The sequence below is a fragment of the Emericellopsis atlantica genome (assembly GCF_019669845.1).
Source record: "Emericellopsis atlantica unplaced genomic scaffold F5Z01scaffold_1, whole genome shotgun sequence".
Classification (NCBI taxonomy): domain Eukaryota; kingdom Fungi; phylum Ascomycota; class Sordariomycetes; order Hypocreales; family Bionectriaceae; genus Emericellopsis; species Emericellopsis atlantica.
In genome coordinates this window covers 91,632-118,617 of record NW_025764703.1, presented here as the reverse complement: position 1 = coordinate 118,617, position 26,986 = coordinate 91,632, and the positions used below count along the sequence as shown (strand labels likewise).

The 26,986-nt window shown below is 54.2% G+C and overlaps 4 protein-coding genes across 4 annotated transcripts; all 4 read left to right on the top strand.

The window, feature by feature from the left end:
• Positions 1 to 299: 299 nt before the first annotated feature.
• F5Z01DRAFT_614655 (uncharacterized protein) lies at positions 300 to 14,564 on the top strand (the record flags this gene model as incomplete). The annotated part of the gene is made up of 2 exons (XM_046260825.1): positions 300 to 626; positions 675 to 14,564. 2 exons carry the CDS (start codon positions 300 to 302, stop codon positions 14,562 to 14,564), a joined length of 14,217 nt encoding a protein of 4,738 aa, XP_046122716.1.
• Positions 14,565 to 16,875: 2,311 nt separating this feature from the next.
• F5Z01DRAFT_4107 (uncharacterized protein) lies at positions 16,876 to 18,860 on the top strand. The gene is made up of 3 exons (XM_046259549.1): positions 16,876 to 17,026; positions 17,083 to 18,045; positions 18,092 to 18,860. Exons 2-3 carry the CDS (start codon positions 17,373 to 17,375, stop codon positions 18,694 to 18,696), a joined length of 1,278 nt encoding a protein of 425 aa, XP_046122715.1. The 5' UTR covers positions 16,876 to 17,026; positions 17,083 to 17,372; the 3' UTR covers positions 18,697 to 18,860.
• A 1,061-nt stretch (positions 18,861 to 19,921) lies between these two features.
• F5Z01DRAFT_684670 (cytochrome P450) lies at positions 19,922 to 21,877 on the top strand (the record flags this gene model as incomplete). The annotated part of the gene is made up of 2 exons (XM_046265946.1): positions 19,922 to 20,662; positions 20,717 to 21,877. The coding sequence occupies 2 exons, from the start codon at positions 19,922 to 19,924 to the stop codon at positions 21,506 to 21,508; spliced, it is 1,533 nt and encodes a 510-aa protein (XP_046122714.1). The 3' UTR covers positions 21,509 to 21,877.
• Positions 21,878 to 24,056: 2,179 nt separating this feature from the next.
• F5Z01DRAFT_669530 (pectate lyase) lies at positions 24,057 to 24,881 on the top strand (the record flags this gene model as incomplete). Its single annotated transcript, XM_046264430.1, has 3 exons — positions 24,057 to 24,207; positions 24,259 to 24,388; positions 24,440 to 24,881. 3 exons carry the CDS (start codon positions 24,057 to 24,059, stop codon positions 24,879 to 24,881), a joined length of 723 nt encoding a protein of 240 aa, XP_046122713.1.
• Positions 24,882 to 26,986: the final 2,105 nt, after the last annotated feature.

Here is a 26,986-nt window from a genome sequence, read left to right as displayed (position 1 = left end):
GTAGCAGCTCCATGCATTTGCTATGCCCATGTGCCGAGAGCGGCGCTTATTGTCTCATCCTGGCAGTCTCAGTCTGGCTATGGACATCATGAGAAATCATCCATTCCGGCACGTAGCTTGGTATTGACGGTGTCTCATCCATAATTGTGTACGCATCATCCTGTCCTAAGCAGCATACGACTCTGTTAGACACGACTCTCCGCCCTCTACTTTGACGAGCAGCAGGCTACCTGACATACCCTAACGACATTGCGTCGATGAGGTGAACTAGACACACGTCACGAAGCGCACACACGAAGATGGCAACACCATCACACCAGCCACCGGTCACGCAGTTCCGGCCGCTGCATACTTTGAATGAGGTCGATGCAAGCATAGAATCAGGTTCTTTGACATGGACCAGCCAGCTTGCAACGCGATTCGACGAGGAGGCGTTGATTACGGCCTTTGTCAAGGTCGTGGCTCATATTATCATTGTGGATGTGGGCGAAGCTTTTTGTATCCAAGACACCGCTCGTGGGGGCTTCATCCTGGCACACGCAGGGGACAATGGCCCGGATACCACGTTTTCTTTCGTGGTTTATGATGGTGACATACCGACTGACTTTTCGATCGGGCCAGGAAAGGTATGTCCCAAAACGTGTGAAGATGACCGCTGCTCATGACGATTCTAGGCTGTTCAGCTTCATGTAGTTGGCGACCAAGTACGGCTGATATCGCACCGGGGCGTCATCACAGAAGCAGGCCTCAATGCTTTGGGTCAGATGCTAGACGACGTCTTAAGCAGAGCGGAGAGCTCCGACCACGCGACTGGTGCCCCGGAATGGACACAACCCTCCATGCTCAACTTTCCACCAAAGCAAGCCCCCGAGCCACTCCTGCCTGGCGAGAGCCAGGCTGCAGGACCGGCGCTCCTACATGGGTGGTTTGAACAGAGAGCTCGCGAGTGCCCTCAAAGGGTAGCCATGGACTACCTCGTGGATCTGGAGATAGGGGAAAGGCGGCAATACACTTATCAACAATTATCGAACGCGTCAACAGCTTTGGCCGTCAAGCTTCTGGAATACAAAGCCAACTCCACGGCAGTCACCCAGACTGTAGCTGTGTCACTTGGCCCCTGCCCTGAACTGTACATCAGTTACGTGGCCGTTCTTAAAGCAGGTCTCGCCTTTTGCCCACTGCCTGTAGACGCCCCTGCAGAGAGAATCGAGGCTTTGCTGGCGGATCTAAGCCCCGTAGCAGTGTTGACAGCTGGAGGTGAAGCGATCGGGGACAGCACAACCACGCTCGAGACCACCCAGTATCTCTCCTTGTGCGATACTCAGCACACTATGCCCGACACCCATATAGCTGAAACCGATCCAGCATACATTCTGTACACATCTGGAACCACGGGTATGCCAAAGGGCGTGACGGTCGACCACCTCTCGGCGGCCTGCACGATCAGTGCCCTCAGCAATCATTTTGGATATTGTTGGACAGGCACCTCCCCAACCGCTAGGCAAGTCCGATGGTTCCAAGGCGCCACACCAACGTTCGACATTTCACTTTTCGAAATCTTCTGGACGTTGAGCACCGGGTCAACGCTGTGCTGCGCGCCTAGACACATCACCATGCAAAACATCGACAAGGTCCTGACCATTTTGGAGGCGGACATTACCAACGTTACGCCTAGTTTTGCCAGCCTCATTGATCCCTCTCTGCTGCGCGGCGTCATGGTGGGTGGTGAGACACTGAACACACGACTTTTGCAGGACTTTGCGCCGTCCAACCCCCAGTCTCAAGATACATCTACTCAACACGACTCACAAGACCACCATGTGCCGCGAGGCATCTACAATGGATATGGTCCCACAGAGGTGGCAATATATTCCATCGCTCAAGCACATGTCCCAGCCAACCAGCGTGGATCTGTCATAGGTACGCCATTGGCGACCTGCGGCGCTCTTATCGTGGATCACCACGACGCGAGCCTCGGTCCCGTCCCCATGGGTGCGGTCGGTGAGCTGGTCCTCACAGGTCCCCAGGTCAGCAGAGCGGGCTATCTCAGTCGTCCAGATGATACGGCCAAGGCTTTCGTGGACGATCCCAAATGGGGAAGAGCATATAAGACCGGCGACAGAGCCAGAGTCGTCTGGGGCCCAACAGGCGAGCGCATGATCGAGTTCCTGGGGAGGATATCAGACGACCAAGTCAAATTGAGCGGCAGACGAGTCGAACTTGGCGAGATTGAGAGCGTTCTGGCAACCAAAGTACAGGGTGTGCACCAGACACTGGCGTGTGTTTGGAAGCCACAAGATGGCGCCCCTGGGTCGGAGAGGGTTGTAAGCTTGGTCGTGCTCGACCCCAAGACCACGCTGGCTTTCGAGGAGGTGCAGGCCTTGTGTGTCGAGACTGTACAAAAGCACCTCCCAGACTATATGCGACCTTTTCGGATATTGCAGGTCGATGCACTCCCTCGATCAGCCTCTGGCAAAGTTAATCGGAAGATGGCGTCAGCATTCGTGCACAGTGAACTGCATCATGAAAGGGGGGATAATGCTCACGCAGCAGCCTTGGAGCCCTTGGAAGATCCGGGGCATGCAATGATCGAGACACAGCTTTTGAGCTTGTTGTCTGCCATTGTGAATGATGGGTCTTCTACGCAAGTGGTGTTGGCAGCCGATACTCCCTTGATACAGGCTGGCATCGACAGTCTTCGAGCGATGAGGCTTCTGAGGGATATCAGGAGGCAGTGGCCTGATGAACCACATCTGCAGCCAACACTCGCTTGTCTCCTTGAGCCTTCAGCCACCATACGGTCCACCTTCTTCGTATCTCAGGGCGATGGAGCAAACGCCCCTCGCCTTGATAAGAGAGACCAAGCGAAGACACAAATTGCTGACTTTGCATCCCGCCACACATCCGAAGCCCTCGCCAATCTAGGCATTGACAGCGAAGCAGACATTGTGGCGGTGGTGCCTGCAACGAGTACACAAAGCCAGCTCGCTGTCAGCTTTGCCATGGACAAGCGGAACTACGTCAGCCACACTGTGCTCTCACTGAAGCCAGATGTCTCTCTCTCAACGCTTGAAGAGGCTATTGATGCAGTTCTTATGCGACATGATATCTACTGCACTGTCATGATGTCGTGTGACGACCCGCTGTCGCCATTTTCTCAAGTGGTCTTGACGGATGCCGCCTGGCGAAGACGACAAGGCGATGGCAAGAGAGTTGCGTGTAGGAAGGCCAGTGATACTGAGAATATCCAGGATTGTCTGGATGCCGCCTACGATAATCTCGACTTCGAATCGCAAAGGCTCTATTATGTGCAACTTGTCGAACGTGGACCAGGATCTGAATCGCAAGTCGTGATCAGCGTGGCACATTGCATTTGCGACGGCGCTTCCCTGGAGGCACTGGTCGATGATATTGCCAGGCAATACGCAGGACTCGCGCCTCTGTCACGACTAGGCGTTCAGGACGCGGTGCTGGACTGGGTCATGGGCGTAAGCGAGACGACGGACAAAGCGTGGCAGCAATCACTGGAGGGTTGGGAGGCTGAGAGCTTCCATGCACTGAGCGGTGACAACATCAAGTCAATCGCACCAGGAGTTCAGGCAGATCATGGGCACGCAATGGTTCAAATCTCCAGCGCCTTGTCATGGCAAGACCTCGAGAGCAAGAGCAGATCCCTAGGCGCCTCACCGCTCTCCGTGCTCCAGGCAGCATGGTCGGTGCTTTTGCAGGTCTTCTCCGAAGCAAATACCGGCGACATTGTCTTTGGCAGTGTCGTCTCAGGTCACCATGAGCCTGTCCAAGCGCCAACCTTTTCCGTGGTACCCTGTCGCGTAGACTTACCCGACTCGCAGACCGTTCGTCAACTCATCAACAGTCTGAACGAGAAGTCGCGGTTCGCCCAGAGCCATCGCCATACATCATTCGGTATCTTCGAGACTCTCCCTTATAACACGGCCTTGGCGCTGCAAGCCTATAAGCCTCTAGGAAATGGACTCGCTCAAGCTCAGGAAAGCCAAAACGACATCCCATGGGCGAACATCAGCAATCCCCCCATTCGATACGACTTTGATGTCTTCGCAGAGGTGCTCCCCACAAGCCCCCTTTGGGCTGGTCAGGATCCGTCAAAAATGGCATTCAAGCTCACATACCGCGACGATTCCCTTTCTCGGAGATCCGCGCAGTGTGTCGTTGAGCAGCTGGCATCATTGACCAACATCCTACTGCAAAGCAAGCCCGACGATCCCGTTCAAGGTTTGCCCGCACGACTGCCGAGACAACTGTTGTCAGCTGAAGGTACACCGCCAGAGTCACCACAGGATGATGAGGCAAAGGCGACAAGGACTCAGCACCGCGTCGAAGTTCTCCATGCTCAGTTTGAGGACCAGGCTGCATCTACACCAAATGTGCTGGCCTTGAGCTTCTACACATCGCTTGATGCCCCCCCTTCAGAGTTGACCTATGCGGAGTTGGATGCAAGAGCCAATGGTCTCGCCAATGTCTTGCGTGAGGAAGATGTTGATGTTATCCCCATTTGCATGCAGCGGAGTGTCGAGCTCTACGTGTCCATCTTGGCCATCCTCAAAGCTGGCTCAGCTTGGTCGCCGATCGATGAGACCTCGCCCGTTCAAAGGCGCACCTCGTTGATTGCACGAACGCAGGGCAAGATCCTTTTGACAGACACTGCGTCCTACCACCTAGTCGAGCCTTGCCTTGCCCATGAGAGTCTGGCGGATGTGCGTGTGATCCTTGTGGACCAGTACAAAGACCAGAAGACAGCAACGAGGGCTCTTCCACGCCAGTCTATCCAGTCAAAACACTCACACATCGAAGGCGAGGATCTTGCGTACCTTCTATGGACGTCTGGCACCACTGGTGAACCCAAGGGCGTCATGCTCCAGCACTTTGCGGCCGCCAACGCGATGCGCGACCTTCAGGTTCAGGTTGAGCACGATAGAAAGCACGGACAGGTGAGAACTTTACAGTTGTCGGCGTACAGCTTCGATGTCTTTGTGCAAGATCTTTTCTTCACCTGGGGTCTGGCTGGCAGTGTCGTCAGCGGCTCGAGGGAGTTGGTCCTAGGCACATTCACAGAGTTCGTGAACAAGTCACAACCAACTCATGCGCATCTCACGCCATCTTTCGGTGCAAGCATAAATGTCGAGGAGATTAGGGGGTCAACTCTGCAGTATGTCACCTTTATCGGCGAGAAACTGACCGAGGACGTCGCGGAAGCATGGGCTGCGCCAGGTATCACAACCAAAGCCTATAATACCTATGGACCTGCCGAGAACGCGGTGGTCTCCACGATGAGACAATTTTTTGGCACAAGCCGCGACAGAGCTAAAGCTGCTAATGTCGGGTTTCCATTGACACCATGTACAGCGTATGTTGTCCGCGAAGTCGAGTCGCCAAATGCTCGCGACAAGAAGCAATGGGAGCTTGTGCCGCGTTACGGCGTGGGCGAGTTGGCGCTTGGGGGCGCCCAAATAGCAAAAGGGTATCTCAACAATCCAGCAAAGACCAACAAGGCTTTCATACAAGGAGGACCCGGCATTGATGAGCGCATCTACTTGACTGGCGATATGGTCCGCCTCAACGACCATGGCTTTGAGTTTCTCGGCCGCAACGACGATCTTGTCAAGATCACTGGCATCCGCATCGAGCTCAGTGAGATCAGCGCCGCCTGTGCTAGTGTCAAAGACGTTGAGCCTGCCGTTGAACACGTCGAAACATTGTATCTACCGCGTCCAGGAGCTGACGGCGCCGACGCCAACCACAAAGTCGTTGTTACTTTTATTTCCGTCAAGAAAGAGCATGTCGACTTGAGAGACCTCAGGAAGCAGGTCTTTCAGAGGGCGCGAGAGATATTGCCAACTTACATGGTGCCGGGGCACATCGTCGTGCTCGACACGACCATGCCACGGACAGCGTCCAACAAGGTTGACCGCAAGGCACTGCAGAATATCTACAACGACTCGGACCTCAACGAGTTGGCAGCAATGGATACGTCTCCGGGAGGCGGCTCTACAGAGACGGCAAATTGGGCTCCCGAGCAGCTCCCAATTATCAAGGCAATCTCTGAGAACATTGGTATACAGGTCGAGCCTCTCTCACCCGATGTCAGCTTGGCGGGCTTAGGCGTCAGCTCTTTGCAAGTGACCAAGCTGGCTTGGGCTTTGAGGCGACAACTGGAGTGCAATGTGGGTGTTCTCGGCTTGATGCGATGCCAGACTCTAGGTGATCTGGTCAATGTCATTTGCACCTGCATGGAGAAAGATCCTGGCACAAACACAGCACCAGAGTCCAAGCCGGGAGTCTCTTGGATCACTGATGTCAAAGAGAAATCCACCAGATGTCTTCACGGAGAGATGCGCCCGGCCAAAACTTCCTATATCATACCTGCCACGCCAGCACAGGAAGCCCTCATTGTCGAAACCATGGTGGAGCCTAGAGCGTACTGGTCTCATCGCCTATTTGACCTCAGCCACCTGGACGACGTTGACATTGATCGTCTGCACGCAGCCTGGACGGATGCAGCAAAGCAATTTGACATCCTTCGGACCGTTTTCGCTCCTCTGTGGAAGCTGGAAGTGAATGAAGGCAGTGCCCATCGCGTCAACAGTGGTCCTTGGGCACGTCGCCATGGCGTCCAATCCAGTATACTCCAGCTTGTACAATCTGAGCCCATTATACGGTGGACGGTCTTCAATCATTCTGACGATGAACAGGTCGCAGCGCATGCTGAGACGCTACAGACCGACTTGACCCCGTGCGGTAGCAATGCGAGCAATCCCCCATGGGCAATTACCTTTTCAAAGGCGAACAGCAGGTTGATGTTGAGCATGCACCATGCGCTACACGATGGCGCATCTTCAGATATGGTCCTTGGGAAGGTTGCAGAGCTGTATCAGAACCCTGGAAAGGCCTTGGGGGGAAACAATCCGTTGCTGCAGCTTGATAAAGGCCTGGAACTCGGTCTGCTGCCCCAGATTTCTGAACGGGATGAGGCGGTCTCTGTCTGGACCCGAAGGTTGAGTGAAGTGATCAATACTCACGGCGCCGTGAATGGCTCGTTTCCTGATCTAACGCGATCTCGGCGGAAGCAAAAAAGAGGGATTCTATCCAGCCGTGTCACCATTCCCATGGAGCTTGTCCACGAGCGACCACAGGGAATGCCTGATCTTCCGAGACTGTTACAGTCTGCGCTTGGAGTGGTGCTCGCTTCATACATGGAGTTGAAAGCCATTGTTCTCGGTCAAAACCTGACGCAGCGGATCTTGCACCCAGACCTGGCCCACGTGGTAGGCCCTGCCATGGCAACCCTGCCTATCATCGTCCGCGCAGATAGCGTATCTTCTACTGAGCTGTGGGCTGAGATGGCCCAAGACTCTTCTAATTTGAGTCAGAGTGCCCATCGACTGCACCCCGTTGACATCAAGAAGATGATCAATGAAGGTAACGGGGACAGTAAAGCTCCCTTTCCGGCGCTGTTTGTCTATCATCCGGCAGATACACAGGGCCAAGATGGCTCGCACATGTTCCGTGAAACAGGCCAAGCTCTGTCACTCAACGTGGAACACCCACTGGCTTTGAACGTATACGAGGTTGACAATACCGTTCATTTGACAGGAGATAGCCGGCGTATCTCCCAAGCTCAATTGGACCTCATGCTTCGTCAGATCCTGGACCAGGCGCGGGCCATGATGCAACATCCCCAACTACCTCTCCATCGACTACCAAACACCATGGGACGCGATTTTATCTCAATAGCCGGAGAACCTGCCACGTTTGCAGATGTTCGGAATCCCGCGGACAGAGTTGCCACTCACGCAGCTGAGCACCCTGTTTGGATTGCTACTGAGGAAGTCTTCTTCGAGGAAGATGAAGAAGGCGAGGACCGGCTCGTGACTAAGGCTCTCACGTATGCACAGCTCGACGAACTCGTAAACGCGATCATGTCAAGATTACGCTCGCATGAAGCCAAGCTCCAGCCCGACGACGTTGTCGCACTATACCTGGACAGAGACACCAAGTCACTAGCTGCGATCTTGGCTATCTTCAGGGCTGAATTCGTCTATCTGCCTGTTGACGATAGTCTGCCAGCTACGAGAAAGCAGTTGCTTGTCCGGGACGCAGGCGCAAAGCTCGTTATCAGCACTGAGAAACTGATTGGCGAGCTGAACCTTGATCAAGCCAACGATCCACCTTCACTCTTACTTCCTGCTGGTGACAACGAGCTGGAGGCAATTCGAGCTTGGTCAGAATTGGATGCACCAAGCCATGTCGGGCTAGGCACGGGTGGCTACCTTCTCTACACGTCTGGATCGACCGGTCGCCCAAAGGGAGTCCGCGTATCCAACCATAACCTACTTCACTTCATCTCAGCGTTCAGCGCGCGCCTTATTGAGGCATCCCCTGACACCGCTACCCTTGGAGGGACTGGCAAGTATCTCAACGTCGCCTCTCGCGCCTTTGACCCTCACCTCACGTCCATGTTTGTGCCCTGGCACCTTGGCTTCCGCGCTGTCATTGGCAAGGACCGCAACGCAATCTTCGCCAACCTGAAGCAGATCATCAACGAGTTGGTCATCACTCACATGGGATCTGTGCCGTCTGTACTGATCCAGCTTGGCATTCGCCTGGAGGATGTACCCTCCATCCGCGTCCTGACGACGGGCGGCGAGAAGGCGTCGAATGAGCTCTTCGACATCGTCACTAGTGGAAACCCGCCAGGAAAACTCATGAACTTTTATGGGCCGACGGAAGTCACTATTGGCTGTTTGGGCCATGCAGTCAGCGAGACTTCCAACGCTCGCAACCTTGGGCTACCATTGCAAGGCCTGCAAGCCATCCTCCTGGTGCCTGACACAGGGGACGAGCAAGTCATCGCGCGCAGGGGCCAGCCTGGCGAGCTCTGTATCGCTGGTCCTCAAGTCTCCCTGGGGTATCTGGATAGGCCGGAAGAGAACTCCAAAGCCTTCCAGACCACTGTGCTGCTTGGCCCCGATCATAAAGTGATCTACAGAACCGGTGACATTATGAGGATGATGGAGGATGGTTCAGTGGAGTTCCTCGGCCGAAAAGACCAGCAAACAAAGATCCGCGGCCAGAGATTCGAGATTGGGGAAGTCGAGGCCTTTATCAAGAAAGTGGTCGCTGACGAAGGACCTTTGGACGTTGCCGCCACCGTCGTCGACCAGAAGTTGTTGGGCTTCCTGGCACGCAGTAACAAGGCCCTCCTCAAGTCAGAAATCGAGGCTGACCCTGTGCCGTTACTGCACCAAAGCCAATCTCTGCAATCCATTCTCCGAAACGTCGAGGAGAAATGCGAGCAAGGTCTGCCGGCTTTCATGGTGCCTGAGATGATGTGGGTGTCGAGGATTCCGTATCTGCCAGCGTCTGGCAAAGTCGACACCAAGTCTCTTATCAAGCTTGCCAATGACTTTACCGTTCTAACAAAGGAGGAAAGAAACCCCACGGCTACCAAAATCTCGACGCCATCTTTGGATGGCCGTGAGATAGAAGTAGTGGCGGCACTGGAGGAGGTCATTGGCAAGAAGCTGACAGCGACATCGACAAGCACCATTCACAGTCTGGGCATCGATAGTCTTTCCGCCATGCATCTGCTCTCAGTGCTGGGGAAGAAAGGGCTGGCGACGATTACCATGGCAGATTTACTCACACCTTCGTGCACAGTCGGTTACATTGCCAGGTCAATCGAGTCTAGTACGACGACACACACGCCGCCCACGCGTGTCGAGGAGATCCCCAGGGAAGTCATCAGCCTCGAGGACCTGGGTCCCTGCGCTCGCCACCTGGGAAGCAATGACATTGAAGCCATCTTGCCTTCCTTACCTCTTCAATCGTCCCTTGCTTCTCTATCCCTCTTGTGGCTCAGCTCAGCCGAAGACACGTCAGATGCGGCTGTCCCCTACGTTACCCAGTTCAATTACCGTCTCGCCGCTGGTACGGACCTTGCCAGGTGGAGGAGGGTAGCTGAGGCCGTCATCTCCGCCGAAGCCATGCTCAGAACTTGTTTTGTTCAAAGGGACACGGATGGTCGCGTATTTCAAGTCGTCCTCAAATCTCCGCCTTCGCCATTTGATGGAAAACAGGATGCCATCGACCTTACAGCTCACATGACTTCACGACCACCTCTCAGGGTCCAGATTCAGGAGTGCAAAGACTCCAAAGATAGTTTGGTCACACTGAAGATCCATCATGCACTGTTCGATGGCGCAGCCATCAATGTCCTCAGGGGCAAGCTTGAGCGGGCCTACATTCATGGAGCCCAAGTTGTTGTTGACAACGATGCGAGCTTGAGCAAATTGAAGCGTCTCTCGTCCCACTGCAACCTTACACACGCACAGCTGGAGTCGACCAAGCGCGCATGGCAGCAAAATGTGCGGGACATCAGGCCATGTCTTCTACGCGCACACAAAGGCAATTCCGTACCAAATCCAATGGCGCGCATCAGCAGGCGCTTTGCCTACACACAGACAGAGCTCAGGTCGAAACTGCACCTCGCCTCTTCAGGCGAATCCATCTCTGCTTCAACTGCCTTCCAACTCGCCACGACACTTTGTCTTGCGCATTTGACCAAGTCAACATCTCTCGCCTACGGATTCGCCATGTCGCTTCGACCGTTGCTCAGTCATGTGGTTGAAGGCGTGCATGAGTTCGTCGGGCCCTGCCTCAACACGCTGGTTCACGCTTTGAAGCTTGAGAGTGGAGGTGAAACACTGCCAAAGTTGGCTGCGAGAATACGCCAGAATCACGGAGATACATGCCAGGGCTGCATGCCGCTCGTCACCGCAGACAAGATCCAGCGCTGGGCAGGTCTTGACGAGAAGTTGTTTGACAGCCTGCTAACAATCAACGTGATGGGAGACGACGACTCGATGCAGGGCGAGGTCGCACCAGGTCGGGTGGTCCCTCTGCCCGGTGCGTCCAAGTCCGATATGTCATTGTCGATCGATGTCGATCTCCATCCAGACGGCAGCATAGGTCTACTGCTGTCGTCCGCCGGCGTGTTGACCGAGTCGCAGCTCGGAGAACTTGCGGCATTGTTCGAGAAGGTTGTCATTTCGTCCGCTGACCAAGACGCTACTGTACAGCAATTTGCGGATGTAAATTACAGAAAGGAAGCTCCTGCCGCGATTAATCATGAGCCTCGTGAGCTCCATCTGCCCAAGGAGGCTCACAACGGGAGGCAGGAGTTTGAAGCTTGCTTGGCGATTGTTCAGACATCCGCCTGCCGTCTGTTGGACTTGGATGAGGCAGAGATCAAGGCCAAAGACCCGGCGATAACGTCTTTGTATCAGTTGGGGCTTGACTCGATCAATGTCTTGCCTTTTGTCAGGATCATACACAAAGCCGAGGGTATCAAGCTTCCGCCGAATTCTGTCATCAAGGCCAAGACGATCCAAGGCGTCGCAGCACTCCTCCACGATGTGAAGGGCGAGGGTCTCACGTCTGAGCGCGCACAGACAGCCAGCAAGAAGGTTTTGCAACGTCCAGAGGCCTCGAGTGACGAAGACACCTACACCCGGACTCTTGAACAGCTCGCTGGCGAACTGCTGTTTGTTGCGACGCCACTTCAAGAAGGCATGCTAAGTGCGTCCATGGCCATTGACGGTCAGGCCTATACGTACACGCACACCATGCAACTGTCACAAAGAGCATTGGATCAAGACGCCCCCAACTTTGATCATCTTTTTGCCGCTATCAAGGACACTGTACAAGCTTGCGAAATCCTGCGAACACGGTTCATCTTCACGCACAACGATACTGCACCATGGGTGGGCTTCGTTTCGCCTACTGAACAGAGCGACTTGGTCAACTGGAAGGTGAGCCAAAACGGCGTCTTGCAGCTGCGGATTCACCACGCTTTGTACGATGCCACTTCAATCTCCACCGTGTGGCGCCTTGTCAATGGAAACTACACCAAGCGACTGTTCGGCAATGACGATGGGGACGTGGAGGTCGTCAAGCACGATTTCCGTCACTTGGCCAAGCAGTCGGCAGTGTCACAAAAGGCCTCGGTTGCATTTTGGACAGACTTGGTGCGCAACTATACGTATGCGCCTGTCGAGTTTCCCCTGCTGGCACTCCAAGCCTCCTCCGCCTTTCATTTCACGCTGAGTGTCAATGACCTGTCGCTTTTGCAGGCAAAATGCAGAGCTGCTCACGTCACTCTCAAGTCTGCACTGCAGCTCGCTTGGGTCAAGGTCCTTTGCGAGTCTCTCTACCAGCAGCCGGACGTCGTCTTTGGTGAAGTCATCTCGGCTGGAAGCGGCGGCAACACTATTCCTGTCGTCGGGCCCACAATCAACACAGTTCCAATGCGTGTCACGCTGGCCACTCGGTCGGGCGCGAGTACAGTTGCTGAGGCCTTGTCGCAGTTGCAAACTCTGTCCGATGATGCCAGGGGTACGATAGGCATGGCCTCTTTGAGGGCGGTGCAGGCAGCTTGGAGATCGGCACAAGATGACGAGAACATGGCTGCGACAAGCCTCTTCCAGAGTCTTTTCGTCTTTGACGGCGTTCTGGAAAGTGAGCCGAGAAACGAAACCCAAGCCTTGATTCTCCCCACAGATGGGCAAAATGTCGGAAAGAAGCACACCAAATCAGAAGAAGGGCCCGCGTTCGATGACTACCCCCTGATTGCCAGCTTTCGCGTCAAGGGAGGCGTCTTGCACGGCAAACTCAGGGCCAAGCTTCCGCACTCGGATGCTATGGACTTGGGCGTCCAGTTAGAGAGGGCCTTGCAAGGCATTCTGTCGGAAGATCTTCATAGCCCAGCAGTGCGTCCGGACTGCGCCAGTAAGGACCAAACAGCGAGGAGCAAACAACAGCACCAAGGCGCAAAAACAAACGGCCATACCTCCACCAACGAGCTCGATGGCTTGACAGGCAGGGCCGATGCTATCTTGAGTCTAGTGAGGACGGTTGTGGGCGACAAAGCCAACCAAAGGTCAATCAGCTACAACACGAAGTTGGTCAACGCAGGGATTGATTCGATCACCGCTATTCGCTTTTCTCAGATCCTCAAAAAGCAATTTGGTATTCGAGCGAGCGTCTTTGAGATCATACAAGGCACCAGTGTCCACGATCTGGTCAAAAAGTCGGCCCCAACCAAGACAAACGTTCAGCAGCATCATGATGAAGCGTCGGCAGTGGATCGTTCCCTCATTGACCTTGCTGCTTCCAAGCTTGGTTGTTCTCAGAATCGAATTGCATCCATCTCGCCTGTTCTTTCTGGCCAACGTGGTACACTCAGTCAGTGGCTGCGGGACGGCAAGAGGTTTTTCGAGGCACCTTGGTCCTACCTGGTCACGGACATGACACTTGATGCAAAAAGAGTGGCTAGCTGCTGGTCTGAGCTGATCCAAACGCACGACATACTGAGAACTACCTTTGTCTGTGCACATGATGGCCAGAGTTTACTTCAGGTCACTCTCGACAGTAGTGCCAGTATGGGAGAGCAATTTTCGCATGTTTGCGACTCCAATTTGCGTATCCAGGCTCTCATTGAGGCGCATGTCCGTGATGGTAACGGTCGACCTTCCGACTTGATGAGCCCGCCAGCTCGCCTGTCCTTCTTGGAGGCTTCAGATGGGAAGGCAATCGTCCTTCGAGTTCACCATGCGCTGTACGATGGCTGGAGCATCAAGATCATCCAAAGTGACCTCGCGAAACTTTTGGGTTCCGAGTCACTGCCTGCTCGGACATCAGTTGCATCAGCCGTCCGACAAATTCAAAACATCCAACAGCCAGAGGCTCAAGGGATGTATTGGCGGCAACACCTCGCGAATGCGCAAGACACTACGGTGCCAGCAGCCACGTCTGGCGACTCACCCTTTAGCCAACACCGTGAGTTGACATTGAGCGATATCCTCCCGCCCAAGATCGCCAGCAGCTTAGCTGGTGCGACGAGTCGCATGGCGCAAACTTCAGCTGCCATTATCATTTCCTACGCCCGCGCCTTGGGCCAATTGACAGATCGCTCCCATCCGACATTTGGAATAAACCATGCGTCACGGTCCCTGTCTTCTGTCGATGGGGAGCAGACGCTTGACCTGACCGACATGAGCATCCCCACGATGACAGTGACACCAATGACGCTGGATCTAGAGTCGAGATCCAACAAGATGCTTTTCGACCAAGTGCAGACCCATCTTGCTCAGTTATCCCGGTTTTCGCAGATAGATGATCTGCACAAGATATCGCCCAGGTTCAACACCTTCATCAATATCCTCTATCCTGAAGAGAACCCCGAGGGGGGCGAGCAGCCGCCCGTATCTCCCCTACAGCGGTACAAGCTTGGCGAACCTCTGACCTCTGAGTACTTCACGAAAAGCAAGCCATCATCAATTCGCTCAACTATCGATGAGCTGGACACATCGCACCTCCCCGACTCGGAGCTGTACTTTAACGTGCTGGTGCAACCATCGGGCAATATCAGCATCAAAGTGAGCGGCAACGAGGAGCTCCATGGCGAACCGATGACCAGTCTTACGGAATGTTTCTGTGCGCAGCTGAGCAAAATGCTTTTGGGGTAAGTCATGGCTTGTTTGCGGATGGTTGTGTCAAAGCATGGACGCAGCAGTCTTTTGATTCCATGAGTTTGGACGCGGTTAAACTTAACCAAGTTAATAAATATTCTTTATGCAACAACATCTACCGCGTCTGCACACAGTAGCGGTAGGAGGGATCTTATGTTGGAACTAGGTCCTAACCTGCTCGTACCATTAATCATTTCTTAACCCTTGGTTATAACGAGATTAGAGCCCGGTAGGTACAGGGTAATCTTTACCCAAAACCGCCCTCGAGGTCGGATCTGATAACTCATTGAATACTTTTATAAGATATCCGAGAAAATCTCCGTAGTCCGAACAATATTGTCTCGCGATCATAATCACATTTCACGAAACTACGCCCGTAGGGGATGGCGCATCGCGAAGGTAACCATGCTCTGTTCAGCCCCCAATTACATCACGCCTGCCCGCGCGGCAGGTTTGACTGCCGCAGCTAATTAATGCTCCGTCAACCTTAAATAAAGTATGGGAAACTCGCGCCGATCAGTTCTGATTTCCTTGCCACGCCCCCTGCACTGACACATTTCGATTTCCATCAGGTCGAGGCTATAACAGCTATCGCGGGACCAAGAACATGAGCGTCTCCGCCACCCTCATCTGGATATCCTGCGCTCCTGCGAATACTCTTAGTGTGATTTGACGCAATCTACGTGCAGGAATTGCTTGAGACGAGGATTCCAATACGTTGACAATGGCGCTGAAGATGGAAGTTTGTGGCCTCGTGGATCGGATATTCTGGTCGTCAAGCTGCTTGGTCCACGGCAGGAACCTAGGAACAAGCTGACAAGAACATCAAGCGCTTCATCCCGATGCTCGAAAGAAAGATCTCGCATTAGATACCAGACCACTCGCCATGGTGAGAGGAACTTTTAGGTGCCTCTGTCCCAGTATAACAGACCAAGATATAGCATCGACTTTGATCGGCTTGAGTCAGTGGGGATAATTGCTGCTCTTGATGAAAGACATTAGTTCGACCAGCCAGATATTGGAGATGGCACCTAAGTCTATCGTCGAGCTCTGCCGAAGCTGGCACAAAGTAAGGCTGCGAGAACCTGGCAAACCACTGGCACGGCCAAAGATTTGGGACGCAATGGTCCACTCAGAGTCACAACTGCCCAAGTGGTACTGGAAACTGCTCAGTCAGTGGACCTTGACGAGACCCGACGACAAAATAAGGACGGTTGTCTTTCGAGATCCAGGTCCAGGCCAACGTGTCGTTCTCCTTCCGCGACCCATTCAATGGCCAGCCACAGCTTGAGCGGTCGTACAGAACCGGCCTGCAGAGACAACCCGATCTGCGGACCTTGGTTGACCAGGTCACCCTCGCCGCTAGGATGCCCGTGAAGAGCGTGCAGGAGAGAGTTGATCCAGCTACGAGGCGGCTGGTGTATCGGCTTTGGTTACAATATGCCCCTGGCCTCGGTCGCGAATTTTGCACTGAGCAGATGTATGCCCTCTTTCGCGAGCTCTTCGACCAACGGATGCATCAGATAGTCGACGGCATACTAAGCATGGCGGGAATTGGTGCAATAGGATGCTTACCGCAAGAGAGAGATCGAGCTCGTTCTAAGAGACTTTGCACGCGACTTCGTCATGACTGGCTACGTAATTGAGGCTGCGAGCCAAGATCAAAGTCAGCTGGAGTGGGCTGCTGGGCCGTTGAAGTTTTGAGCGCACCGCAGCCTGGTGAGGTCTGGCTGCCAATGCCTCGCAGTCTACGTAGTAGATGGCCCGATGGAAGTGAACCAGGGTGAAGCCGTGTGCATGTTTTCGTCATACTTCTCCTGGTCGCACCAGAATGTCTGATGGCAGGCAGTAAGTATGAAGCTGGCATTGGTGCAGACGCGATCGTGAAATGACGTCTCGGAGCCCAACCATCGCTGCGATCGCAAATTGGATCGAGGACATATCGAGATGGCGTGGGCTGAACCCTAAATATGTCGCTCACGGGCAGAATGTCAGCGTTGGCCAGATGGCAACGTCATTTTGGTTTGGTCGTGGTAGAGTGATGCCATGAGGGCAAGCCGACGATGGCGACGATGATAATTGCATCCCCCCTTACTTCGCATCGACTTCTCATCAGGATGAATTACCAGTAAACTGCGGTCGCGACTCGATGATGGCGGACATTGCTCTGGACTGCACTGCCGATGACATCGTCGCGTGCATCCCACACCCCTCGGGCGGTGCGTCATTGCGCATATGCCAAAGCCGAGAATTCGATCCCTTGGAGGGGAAATTGGGCAAGCGAAAACTCAGAAATCAGTAGAAGCCATCCCCACCCACCTAATTTGAGATGGTGATACTGGTACTAGCCTGCGCTCGACATGCGCCTGGGCCCGACCAAGCACCTACCTACGTGTCCGACTCCCACCGTCCCACGAGCTGCCAGCCACCACGACCGGAGTCCACAGGCGTTAGGTTAGGTGCGCGTTCGCGACCGTCCTTGGATGACGTAGTCCTGACGCCAGACGAACGGCAGGGTTTCCCAGGGGTCCTCAGCCCTCCATGTCGACTAGACTAGTGACTGGAGTATTCTCGACTAGCATTTGCTCACTCACGCACTCACCTCATGTCGTCTGTCTGGGCAGGCACGGATGGATCATGGCCCAGACTAGGCTCGGAGGCAGGTGGAGCGTTCGTCGGCTTTGATGTTATATAGATCCGTCGACGGGCAACTTCACCCATCTTCTCGTGATGCAATCCAATCGCAATCAATCCGATGCTGTCACATGACCCAGACTCTCTACACTTCACGTGGTATGAGACACGATGACACTCGGCAGGACATTACTACCACAAACTATCGTGGATCGCATAGTCGATCACCTGCGTGCGGACAATGAGTACGCCAGCCTCGCTCCGTACGCGACTGTCTCCAAGCAATGGCAGATCGCGGTGGAGAGGCACACCTTTCGCCAGCTGTACATATCATCCGCGAGGCTCGAGGAGCTCAACACCATTGTATGCCGACGGAGACAATGTACTCTTCAGGTCATCACGCTTCACATCGCCCTAGCGTCGTACCATAGGAACCAGCGCGGTGATGCCGAGTCTCGCGAAGACGGCTCGGCAACGACACGCATCTTCACAAGCTTCATGCAGGACTTCTTTGGCACTCTGTCAAAGTGGGAGGTCGAGCACGGCCCCCCGGAAGGGATACACGTGGAGATCCTCATCGAGTCACCAAGCGATGAATCCTCCTCGTCATCGCGACGCGTCTCGCCTGCAACGACCCGACGCGCGAGGGCCAGTCCAGTCCGCATCGACCTGCACCGCGACGCTCTCCCTGCGGCATTGGTCGCTTCGGCCTTGACATGCACCGGTCGCCATATCGAACTGACGAGCGTCCTCCTGCTCCTCGAGAAGATGCCAAACCTCAGGCTGCTCGATACCGAGCTTGAGCACGACACCAACGGCAGCAAAGACTTGGAGCAAAGACGAGGTACGACCCACAGGCATCGAGCACTCTCCTTTGCTGATCGCTACAGAATTTGTGCTCGGACTCGAGCTCTACGCGCCAAAGGTCACGGACCTTCGCCTTCGACGACCGCAGAACGCCTCCGAGCCACGAAACAGGCCGCCCCGCGAGGCGCGCGCCCTTTTCTACAATGTTCTAGCCAGCTACACTCGCCGGTGCACCGACCTGACCTTTGACGACTCGGTCGACGCCAGGGAGTTCTTTGCTCCCTATGCCGACGAATCGGACCAGGCGAATAGACACCGTCATCCTGGTACCTGGAGGAGGTTGGAAAGACTGCATATTCGCAATTCGTACATGCTGCGACGGCCGTACATGCGCGTTGCGACTCGTGCCACAGCGTTGCAGCACGTGCACGAAGTCTTGACACTGGTGGGACGCGCGTTGCGTGCCATGCCCGTCGTCGAGAACGTGCGAATAAGGCAATACATCTTGACAGAAGAAGGACTGCAAACGATATCTGTCCAGTATTATTTCGACGGCCGAGTCCCCACGATCAGATTCTCCGGCATCAAGCCCGTCAGAGCCACGCTGGAAGCATGGAGGGCAAGTGTCAGGGAAAGACGGGGAGCGCATCTACGCGTCGATGTTGATGCGCCGGGTGTCCAGGATTGAGGGACATGCCCTTGCACGAAAGCGACTGGATTGTGTGATGATAACGATGCACGATAGATACGAGTAACTTTGTAATGTACACGACATAGAGACGCTAGATATATACACACGCAAAATACGATAATGTACTGTTTCAACGACCTTGTGGTCCAGTGGTTAGCTTACGGCCACTAAACACAAGAGACTCGCAAAACCACGCCAGCGTCGTTGAAGGGCCAAGACCGATGATCCGGTGAATGACTCGCATTGCGTGTTGCATGTATTGTACGCGCCTCACGCAGCTTGGCAGCAAGATTTAGGGTAACCCAGAATCGGCTGATTCACCGCCTAATCCTGTACCGACGTCGCCCGAGTCAGACCGACGTGCTCACTGCTCGGAACTCGGAGGGCATATAGCATATCTCGTAGTACGGATACTAAACTTGCTAATATAAATTCATTCATAATATAATAATGCCCGACTTCCGAAATATCGACATTCCTTTCGGAAATGCCGGCTTCGCGCTGTGCTTGGCACCCGGAAGTGCTTGATAGTTGGTAGGCGTCCCCTGGCGAACACTCGCTACCGCGAACCAAAATCCCCTAATGGCTTCAAAGCACCCGGAACAAATCAACGATATGCGCGTGGCATCGAGCCTCCATCATCTATAGCCTGTCACGGCCATGCATTTGTCATCACGTGTACGTGTAGGTGCTTCTGTGTCCAGGTGCCAGGGTTCAGACAGAATAACACCGCAGTCAGCAGATCCAAGTCGCAATCACCAAGTGACCAGCTCCAATATTCGTTACATTGTACTCAACATCGTACTCCGTACTGTAAATCTCAAATGCAGCCGGAGAAGATAGCAGGGAGGGACAAATCAATCAATCCCTATGCCGTCGGAATCTGTGTTTCAAAGCAACAGGAGGCCACGCGGGCCACGCAAGCGCGTATTTGGGTTGGTATTTATTTCCTTATCAATGCGAAAGCATGCACACAACGTTGGAGCTCGTAGGATCAACTCGACCTGCAGTAAATTGACTGTAAGCGCTAGCACCGAAGAAGGACAAGGAACTCCGTGGCACTGACATGGGGGCAGCTGTCAATTTTATTGTTAGTGTGCTCCTCCGTGCATATATTGGTATACAAGTAACAAATGTCGCCACCATGCCTCGAGTGGCAGAAGAGAATATCCCTCCTGTCCAGATAATGCCCCTCTCATTTTGAAGCAAAAGCCCACGCATCATGGCGAGCTTTCTCCTTCTCCTGGAATTGGGCGTCACCTACTTTGTTTGCCGAGCAATCTATCGCCTCTACTTCCACCCTCTCGCCAAGGTGCCTGGCCCCAAGCTGGCTGCGCTGACCACATGGTACTGCGCTTACTACGACATCATCGAGGGCGGACAGTATGTGTGGAAGATCAAGGAACTCCACGACCAGTATGGGCCGGTGGTGCGAACCATGCCCGACGTGGTCCACGTCAACGACCCGGCGTTCATTGACAAGCTGTACACCCAATCGCCCCAGCAGGTGCGAGAGCGTCCGTGGACCGTTTTGAATATGTTCACGACGCACCTCTCCATGCTGCCGACTAGGGACCATTATCTTCACCGCCGACGACGAGCTCTCATCAGCAAGTTCTTTTCCCAAGCCAATGTTCGGAAACTCGTCCCCGTAGTCAACGACACCTTGGAGGACCTGCATCGCCGGTTTGAGGGCTGGGCCAAGGAGGGCAAGCCCGTTGTGATGAGGGTGCCCTGGCAGGCGGCCACAAAAGATGTCATCGCCGCGTATGCTTTTGGCGGCGGCGTCAAGTGCCTCCAAATGGAAGACTGCAACCAGCCATTTTTCCAACTGCTGAATCAAGAACGCGCCAGCAAGGTCCCCGTCCACTTCTATTGGGTCATGCAAGCTATGATCAAGATACCCCCTTCCATCATGAACAAGCTGAACCCTGCTATACCGCACTTTGAACGGTTTCTCGGGGTCAGTGCGCTCTGTCATCCGTCCGCCACGAACAATCGCTGACCAGTCTACCAGGATTTGGGGAAGATCATTGAGAGCATTCGAAATGACAAGGAAACACCCGAGCGCAGCACTATCTTCCACGACATCCTACGCAGCGATGTTGCCGAGTCAGAGAAGGCGACGCCGCGCATGGTGGATGAGGCAATGGTGCTTGCCATCGCTGGCTCGGACACCACAGCGTTGACCATGGTAGCCATCTGCTACGAGATCCTCACACAACCCAAGATCTTCAAACGTCTTCGTGCGGAGCTGGACTCGGTGATGCCAGATGCCACGCAACCTCCTGACCCCGTCAAGCTCGACAATTCGCCTTATCTGAACGCCCTCATCGAGGAAGCGCTGCGTTTCTATCCCTCCGCATCCCACAGGCAAGACCGCGTGGCGCCAAACGAGGACCTCGTCTACGAGTACACCGACGGCAGGACACTCACACTCCCAAAGGGCTCCATCATTGGCATGACAGCGCCCCTCGTGAACCGCCACCCGTCGCTCTGCGATGACCCCGACACATTCGACCCTGACCGCTATATCCAGGACCCCAAGCTAATGCACCGACACTTGACGTTCAACAAGGGCGCAAGGCAGTGTCTCGGTATGAACCTGGCGTATCAGGAGCTGCAGACCTTTACGGCCGGAGTCTGGAGGAAGTACGCGCCCTACGATCCCAGCAAGAAGGTGCAGGGTGGTCCGACTATGGAGCTCTATGAGACGACAAAAGAGGATGTCGCTATGTGGTCGGACTTTGTCACGCCCAGTCCCAAGCCTGGGAGCCCGGGCGTGCGGGTCATCGTTCGGTTGGAGTGAGGGCAGCTTGGACATGTTGGAACTCGTCTGGCGTCTTGGACTTGACTGCGTCTTGGACTTAGCTTTGAGATCTCGTCTGATGGGCACGTTGAAACTCCTCTCTTCTTACACATACATCCCTCTAGGAACAAATGGAGTTCCTTGTCGTGCCACGTGCATATCATGATCGATTGGGGTGAGGTTTGGCATGTCTCTATCACCTTTTTTTAGCATGCCAGAGTGATTCAGCCATGATTGAGCCATTGTCGTGGGCTCAAAACCAACGGATTAACCAAGTCTTTCACCATACACAAAGTACACAAAGTTTGCATTCAAGTGCCAATATCATGTAACCATCATTGCTCTCAATTCAAACAACATACAGCTAAACCGCATAGAGATCATACATCAACGCCTTTGCTGCAAAACAATGTCTTCATAGCTTCTCCCTCCCTGTTCGTCGCAGACGAACCATCTCAGAAGCACTTCATCAGACCGCCGTAAGGGTGGAGCGACTGACCCTCGGGGCACGGGTTGTCGAGACGAGTGACAAGGTCGTTGCTGTCGAGGTCGCGCTTGGCTTCGCAGCGCATGATACCGCCCATCTCTCCGTATTGAACGCACGCCTGTCCTTCGGGGCAGCCTCCTCCGCAGCCCACGGCGAGCTCACGCTTGGCTTCGCAGCGCATAATGCCACCCATCTCTCCGTATTGGACACAGGCTTGGCCCTCGGGGCAGCCTCCTCCACAACCCACGGCACGGGGACGAACGACGGCGGCAGAGGAGAATGAGGCCAGGCCGGCGAGTAGGAAGCTCTTGAAGAGCATTTTGAATCGTGGTTTTTTAAAAGTGTAGAGTTTGTGTTTGTGTGTGGCTGATGTGAGGTGAACTTGTTGTTGTGAATCTGTGAGTGGATTTTGTTGATGGCTGAGAAAGTTCTGGCTAGCCTTGAACACTTCTCGTTTATATATTCTGTGAGCTTCAGAGTGTTCCGACGTCACTGGCCTGTCCTTTTCCTCGTCGACGTAAGATCTCGAGGCTCTGCCTATGGCCACATGGTAGGATCTGCGCATCGCTGCCGATCATTGTTATGACGAGTGCCGAGTTACAGGGACGTCCAGCCAACTGTGCGTGGCACCCTATGTTTCGGAACTGATTTAGGGGTCTTGAGCATCGCAGGGTCCGAAGGATCACCGCGACAGGACGCACCGGCACGTTGGACAACCCGGTAGTGGAGACCCTCCGCGCCACCACGGGATACCCAGATCCTCCGTAGTGAGGAGATGTGCAATCAAATGCCCTTGGTACCTGAGTCGAAGACTGATCGTGCATCATTAGAGACGGCTATCGGAACCCTGAGACGATGATCAGCGCACTAGCTGTTTCAAGCCCGCACAATACATACGTCAAAGGATCATAAAGTCCGGATCTCGCCATGATGGATGAGTTGATCCTCGCGCGTTTGGTCAAGTCTGTTTCCGCTCCATTAACTCAGAACTCGTGGCAAAACGTGGAGAGGCATTGCCACTTACTGCCGTGCGGTTCGCAATTCGGTCCTCAATGGCGACAATCAATGATGTTGTATGCGTCAACAGCCTGTCTCCTCCAAGATCTTGGTGTTGAACCTGGCAGCCATTCTGCTTTATTTATGACCCCAAGATCCCTCTGTCTATGCGACGATAATCGGAGTGTGTTTCCAAAGGACAAAGGCCTCCAGTCGCATGGAACCAGGTTAGATTTCGCCGACCTAGACCGGGGCATCTCGTGGGGCAACGAAGCGGTGTGCTTTGCACATACAGAGACCAGACATATTCTCGAATCTTGCTACGAGCGGTGTGCTCTCGGTAGATCAAAGCGAGCTGGTTCCCCAAAGATTGCGAGTCTCGACTATTCCACTCATTTGCAATACGATCAAGACGCTTCCCAAACAAACCCGGAGCCAGGCCTCCGCGAGTCCCCAGGCCCAATGTGGCATAACATTGATCCCGCGCGGCTTTGCAATTGAGTGCCGGCCTCGACTTCGGGATTGCAAGGCACGCTCTAGAGGTCGTTAACTTCGTTCCACCAATTGATCTTCTCACAACATGCCGCGAATCGGCAGAGCCTGGGCTCGTCTGCGACTCTGCTCACTCACAGCAAGGTCAAGGGTGAGCTTGGCCACGGAAAATTAACCCATGAAGCCCGCGAGTTTCGCGTGGTGGCATGGACATGCTTATGCCCTAGATTCCTCGAATCATATCTCTTGGCATATACGGAGCGCAAACACCAAGTCCAATTGCCGGTCAGATCTGGGGTGCAGCTGAAGAGCAGCTTGCCTCATTGAGAAGGTCCAGCAAGCTGGGGGCTGGGGATGTTGAAGTCGAGAACGCACCGACGAGAATCAGTACAAGCGGTCCATAGGACAGACGGAAGTCTCTGGTGGCTCGACCATGTCGGGCGGGCGATACCGACTCTCAGCAATCCTCGACTATATATTCACGGGCATGTCCCGACTATATAGCGAATTCGACCTTGATAGTGTTATCCTCTGACCTTACGAACTTACAGACGCCGCGAGTCCCTTTTGATCATGAAGCTCTTCACAATCCTGCTGTCGGCCGCCGGCGCCGCTGTTGCGGTGACCACAACGCTGCCAAAGTCCGCTGGTTCGACTGCGGTTCCCACTGCCATTCCCGTGAGCGGCTCCTTCGATGGAGGCATGAAGAAGTACGACCGCAACCGTAGGTGTCGCCAGACCGTGTGTTGAGACAGCCCAGACTTATGCAGAGTAGCTTCTGTCTGCCAAGGCCAAACCGAAACAGGGGAGAAGGACGCCATGTTCATCCTCGAGAATGGCGCGACCCTTTCCAACGTCATCATTGGCAAGGGTCAGGCTGAAGGTGTCCATTGCAAGGGCACTTGGTGAGTTCTCGTCGTCGCCCAATGGCCGAGGCCCCACGCTCACATCGGCAGCACCCTCAACAACGTCTGGTGGGAGGACGTCTGCGAGGACGCCGCCACCTTCAAGCAAAGCTCTGGCACGTCGTACATCAACGGTGGTGGCGCTTTCAAGGCTGAGGACAAGATCTTCCAGTTCAATGGCCGCGGCACCGTCCGCATCAAGGACTTTTACGCCAACGACTACGGCAAGGTGATTCGCAGCTGCGGCAACTGCTCTGGTAACGGTGGTCCACGCAACGTGGTCATTGAGAACTCGGTTGCCGTGAACGGCGGCGTGCTCTGTGGCATCAACACCAACTACGGCGACACGTGCAAGATCAGCAACACATGCCAGGACGATGGCAAGAGCTGCGATCGGTACACGGGCAACTCGAGCGGCAAGGAGCCGACCAAGATTGGCTCTGGTCCTGATGGCACGTACTGCACCGTCTCTGGCCTCACCAAGAACTGTTAGGCATTGGATGCGCTTGACGGTCTCACCACGCTCTCCGGGCGCGTGTGAGAGATCAGTGCCAGAATTGAGTACATATTTTAGGGTGTTGCTCTGTAGCCGGGAGACGTAAAGGGTGGGCGAGGTAGCTAGCCGCAGTTTTTCGTCATCAAGCACATTTCGGAGATCGAGCAGCGTGTCTTTGCGCATTGAACGAGAGGCTGTGAGAACGTTAGTGTGCGCATGCGAACGTGAACGTAATCTGCAGTGCTTTGCCTTGTGTGTGGCTTCACAAGGACATCCGCTGAGGGAGGCTGTTTGCTTCGATCCGGGGAAATAAGGCGCTGCCAATGTCAGCATTGTCCACGCGACTTCACTCTCTCTGTGTACGGAATCGCTCCCAACATCACAAACGCCGACCACCGCGGCGGTGACGAGGAGTCGAGGTCTTGAGGGCCCAGCGCTGTGGGCGCGCCAAAGCGGTCCCACCGATGCTGCAAGGGTCACCCCTACGCTCAGTAGACAGCCGCGCCTCTTCTTTTCTCATTTCCCAACAGCAAGGAGACATTGATTTGATTGTTGCTTCGTGGCAGTAATTAGGTTCGCGGACGTGTATCGCGACCCCATTGGCAGACGGTAGGTAGGCCTAGTAAAAGTCAATTATACGGTGTAATCAAATAGCGTGCTGGTGCCTGAAGCCCAAGCGCGACAGGTAAACAAACACGGCGCGGACCGTCTGTCAGTCAGTTGGATGATTCAGATCCACGTGGTGGGTCAGTAAATGATCGCCAAGACGTGTTCATGTTGAAATTGGGATGTGCAACACACGCAGATATCCTTTATAGGCGTGGAGTGCAGGACCATTAACTTAGGGGGATGAAGAAGGGAGGAAACGCCTCTATCGGTCTGGCGGATCGGACGCCTCTATCGCCTCAGGCCCTCAAATGTCTGAGATCTGGCGAGAAACCTTGAGCCATCAGTCCGTCTGCCGGAAGAAGCGAGCCAATCATGGCGCCGTTCAACTCCCCGCGAAACTCAGCTACAGACACACGATCTGGCAATCCACGGTTGGGTGCACTCGACCTGAATACGTACACGTGCATGTTGGTCAAGTTTCATCTATCCGTAGACAATAAAAATGTAATACAAACAATCTAAAATACTCGATCATTTACAACTCCTTCTGTTTTGGGTATAGGTGTTGTGGTAAACCGAAAGCTTCTAATACATCGAAGTTTTGGAATGGTGTAGGACGGGGCGTCTACGAGCAATTATGGACAAAGATTGTCGGGAAGAGCGCCCAAGTGACGCGGGTGATCATGAATAATGATAGAAAATGGTTCAAACATTCAGAAGTAAACTATCCAGTATATTCTCCACGGATTTAGGGCTAAGATACATTGCTCTCAAGCATGTTATTCGGAATCTTGAGTACAGGGTAGGTTCGTGCTGTCTGATATCGGTCTGCCGCAAACGTCAAGCGATTCGAGATCCTGATGACAACATGACGTCCATTTAGTGTTTGCAAGAACAATCAATCGTGGGCCTTTTTCCATCCTAAACCATTTGAATACTTTTTACCGCCGGCACTGCTCGTGCCACCATAAAGCAATGACTCCACGACGTCTCCAGCTTCAGCAAAAGTCATGGACTCGCAAGGACCGGACCTCACGCGCACATCCATGATCTGGCCGTTGCTTCTGAATGACAAGACACGCCTCGCACCCACGCGAACGGTGGCCCGTGGAATTAACTGGCTGGCGTATGTGACGCATCGCATCTTGCCATTGGGAGCATCGTCTCGCAGCACATCCAGGTGCGCCTCCGATCTGGCCCTGGCCACAAGCCCAAGCGAGTATACACTCATTCGCCATTCCTTGGTATGAATGATCCCTGGAGCTGGTGCAACACCCATGTGTGGGAGACCATGCACTGAGCCTCGAGATTATGCTGCGAGCCGACAGTCTAGATCATTCGTCGAAGCAAAAGATGCGAGATTCGGGCGTTGGCACCACGGTTGTACATGGTGCATGCGTGATCGACGGCAAGAAGGAAACCTGACCGTAGAAAGCTGCTCGCTTGCTCTCTTGGTGCGCGGGAACGACTTTGTCGCACAGCAGCACCGACTT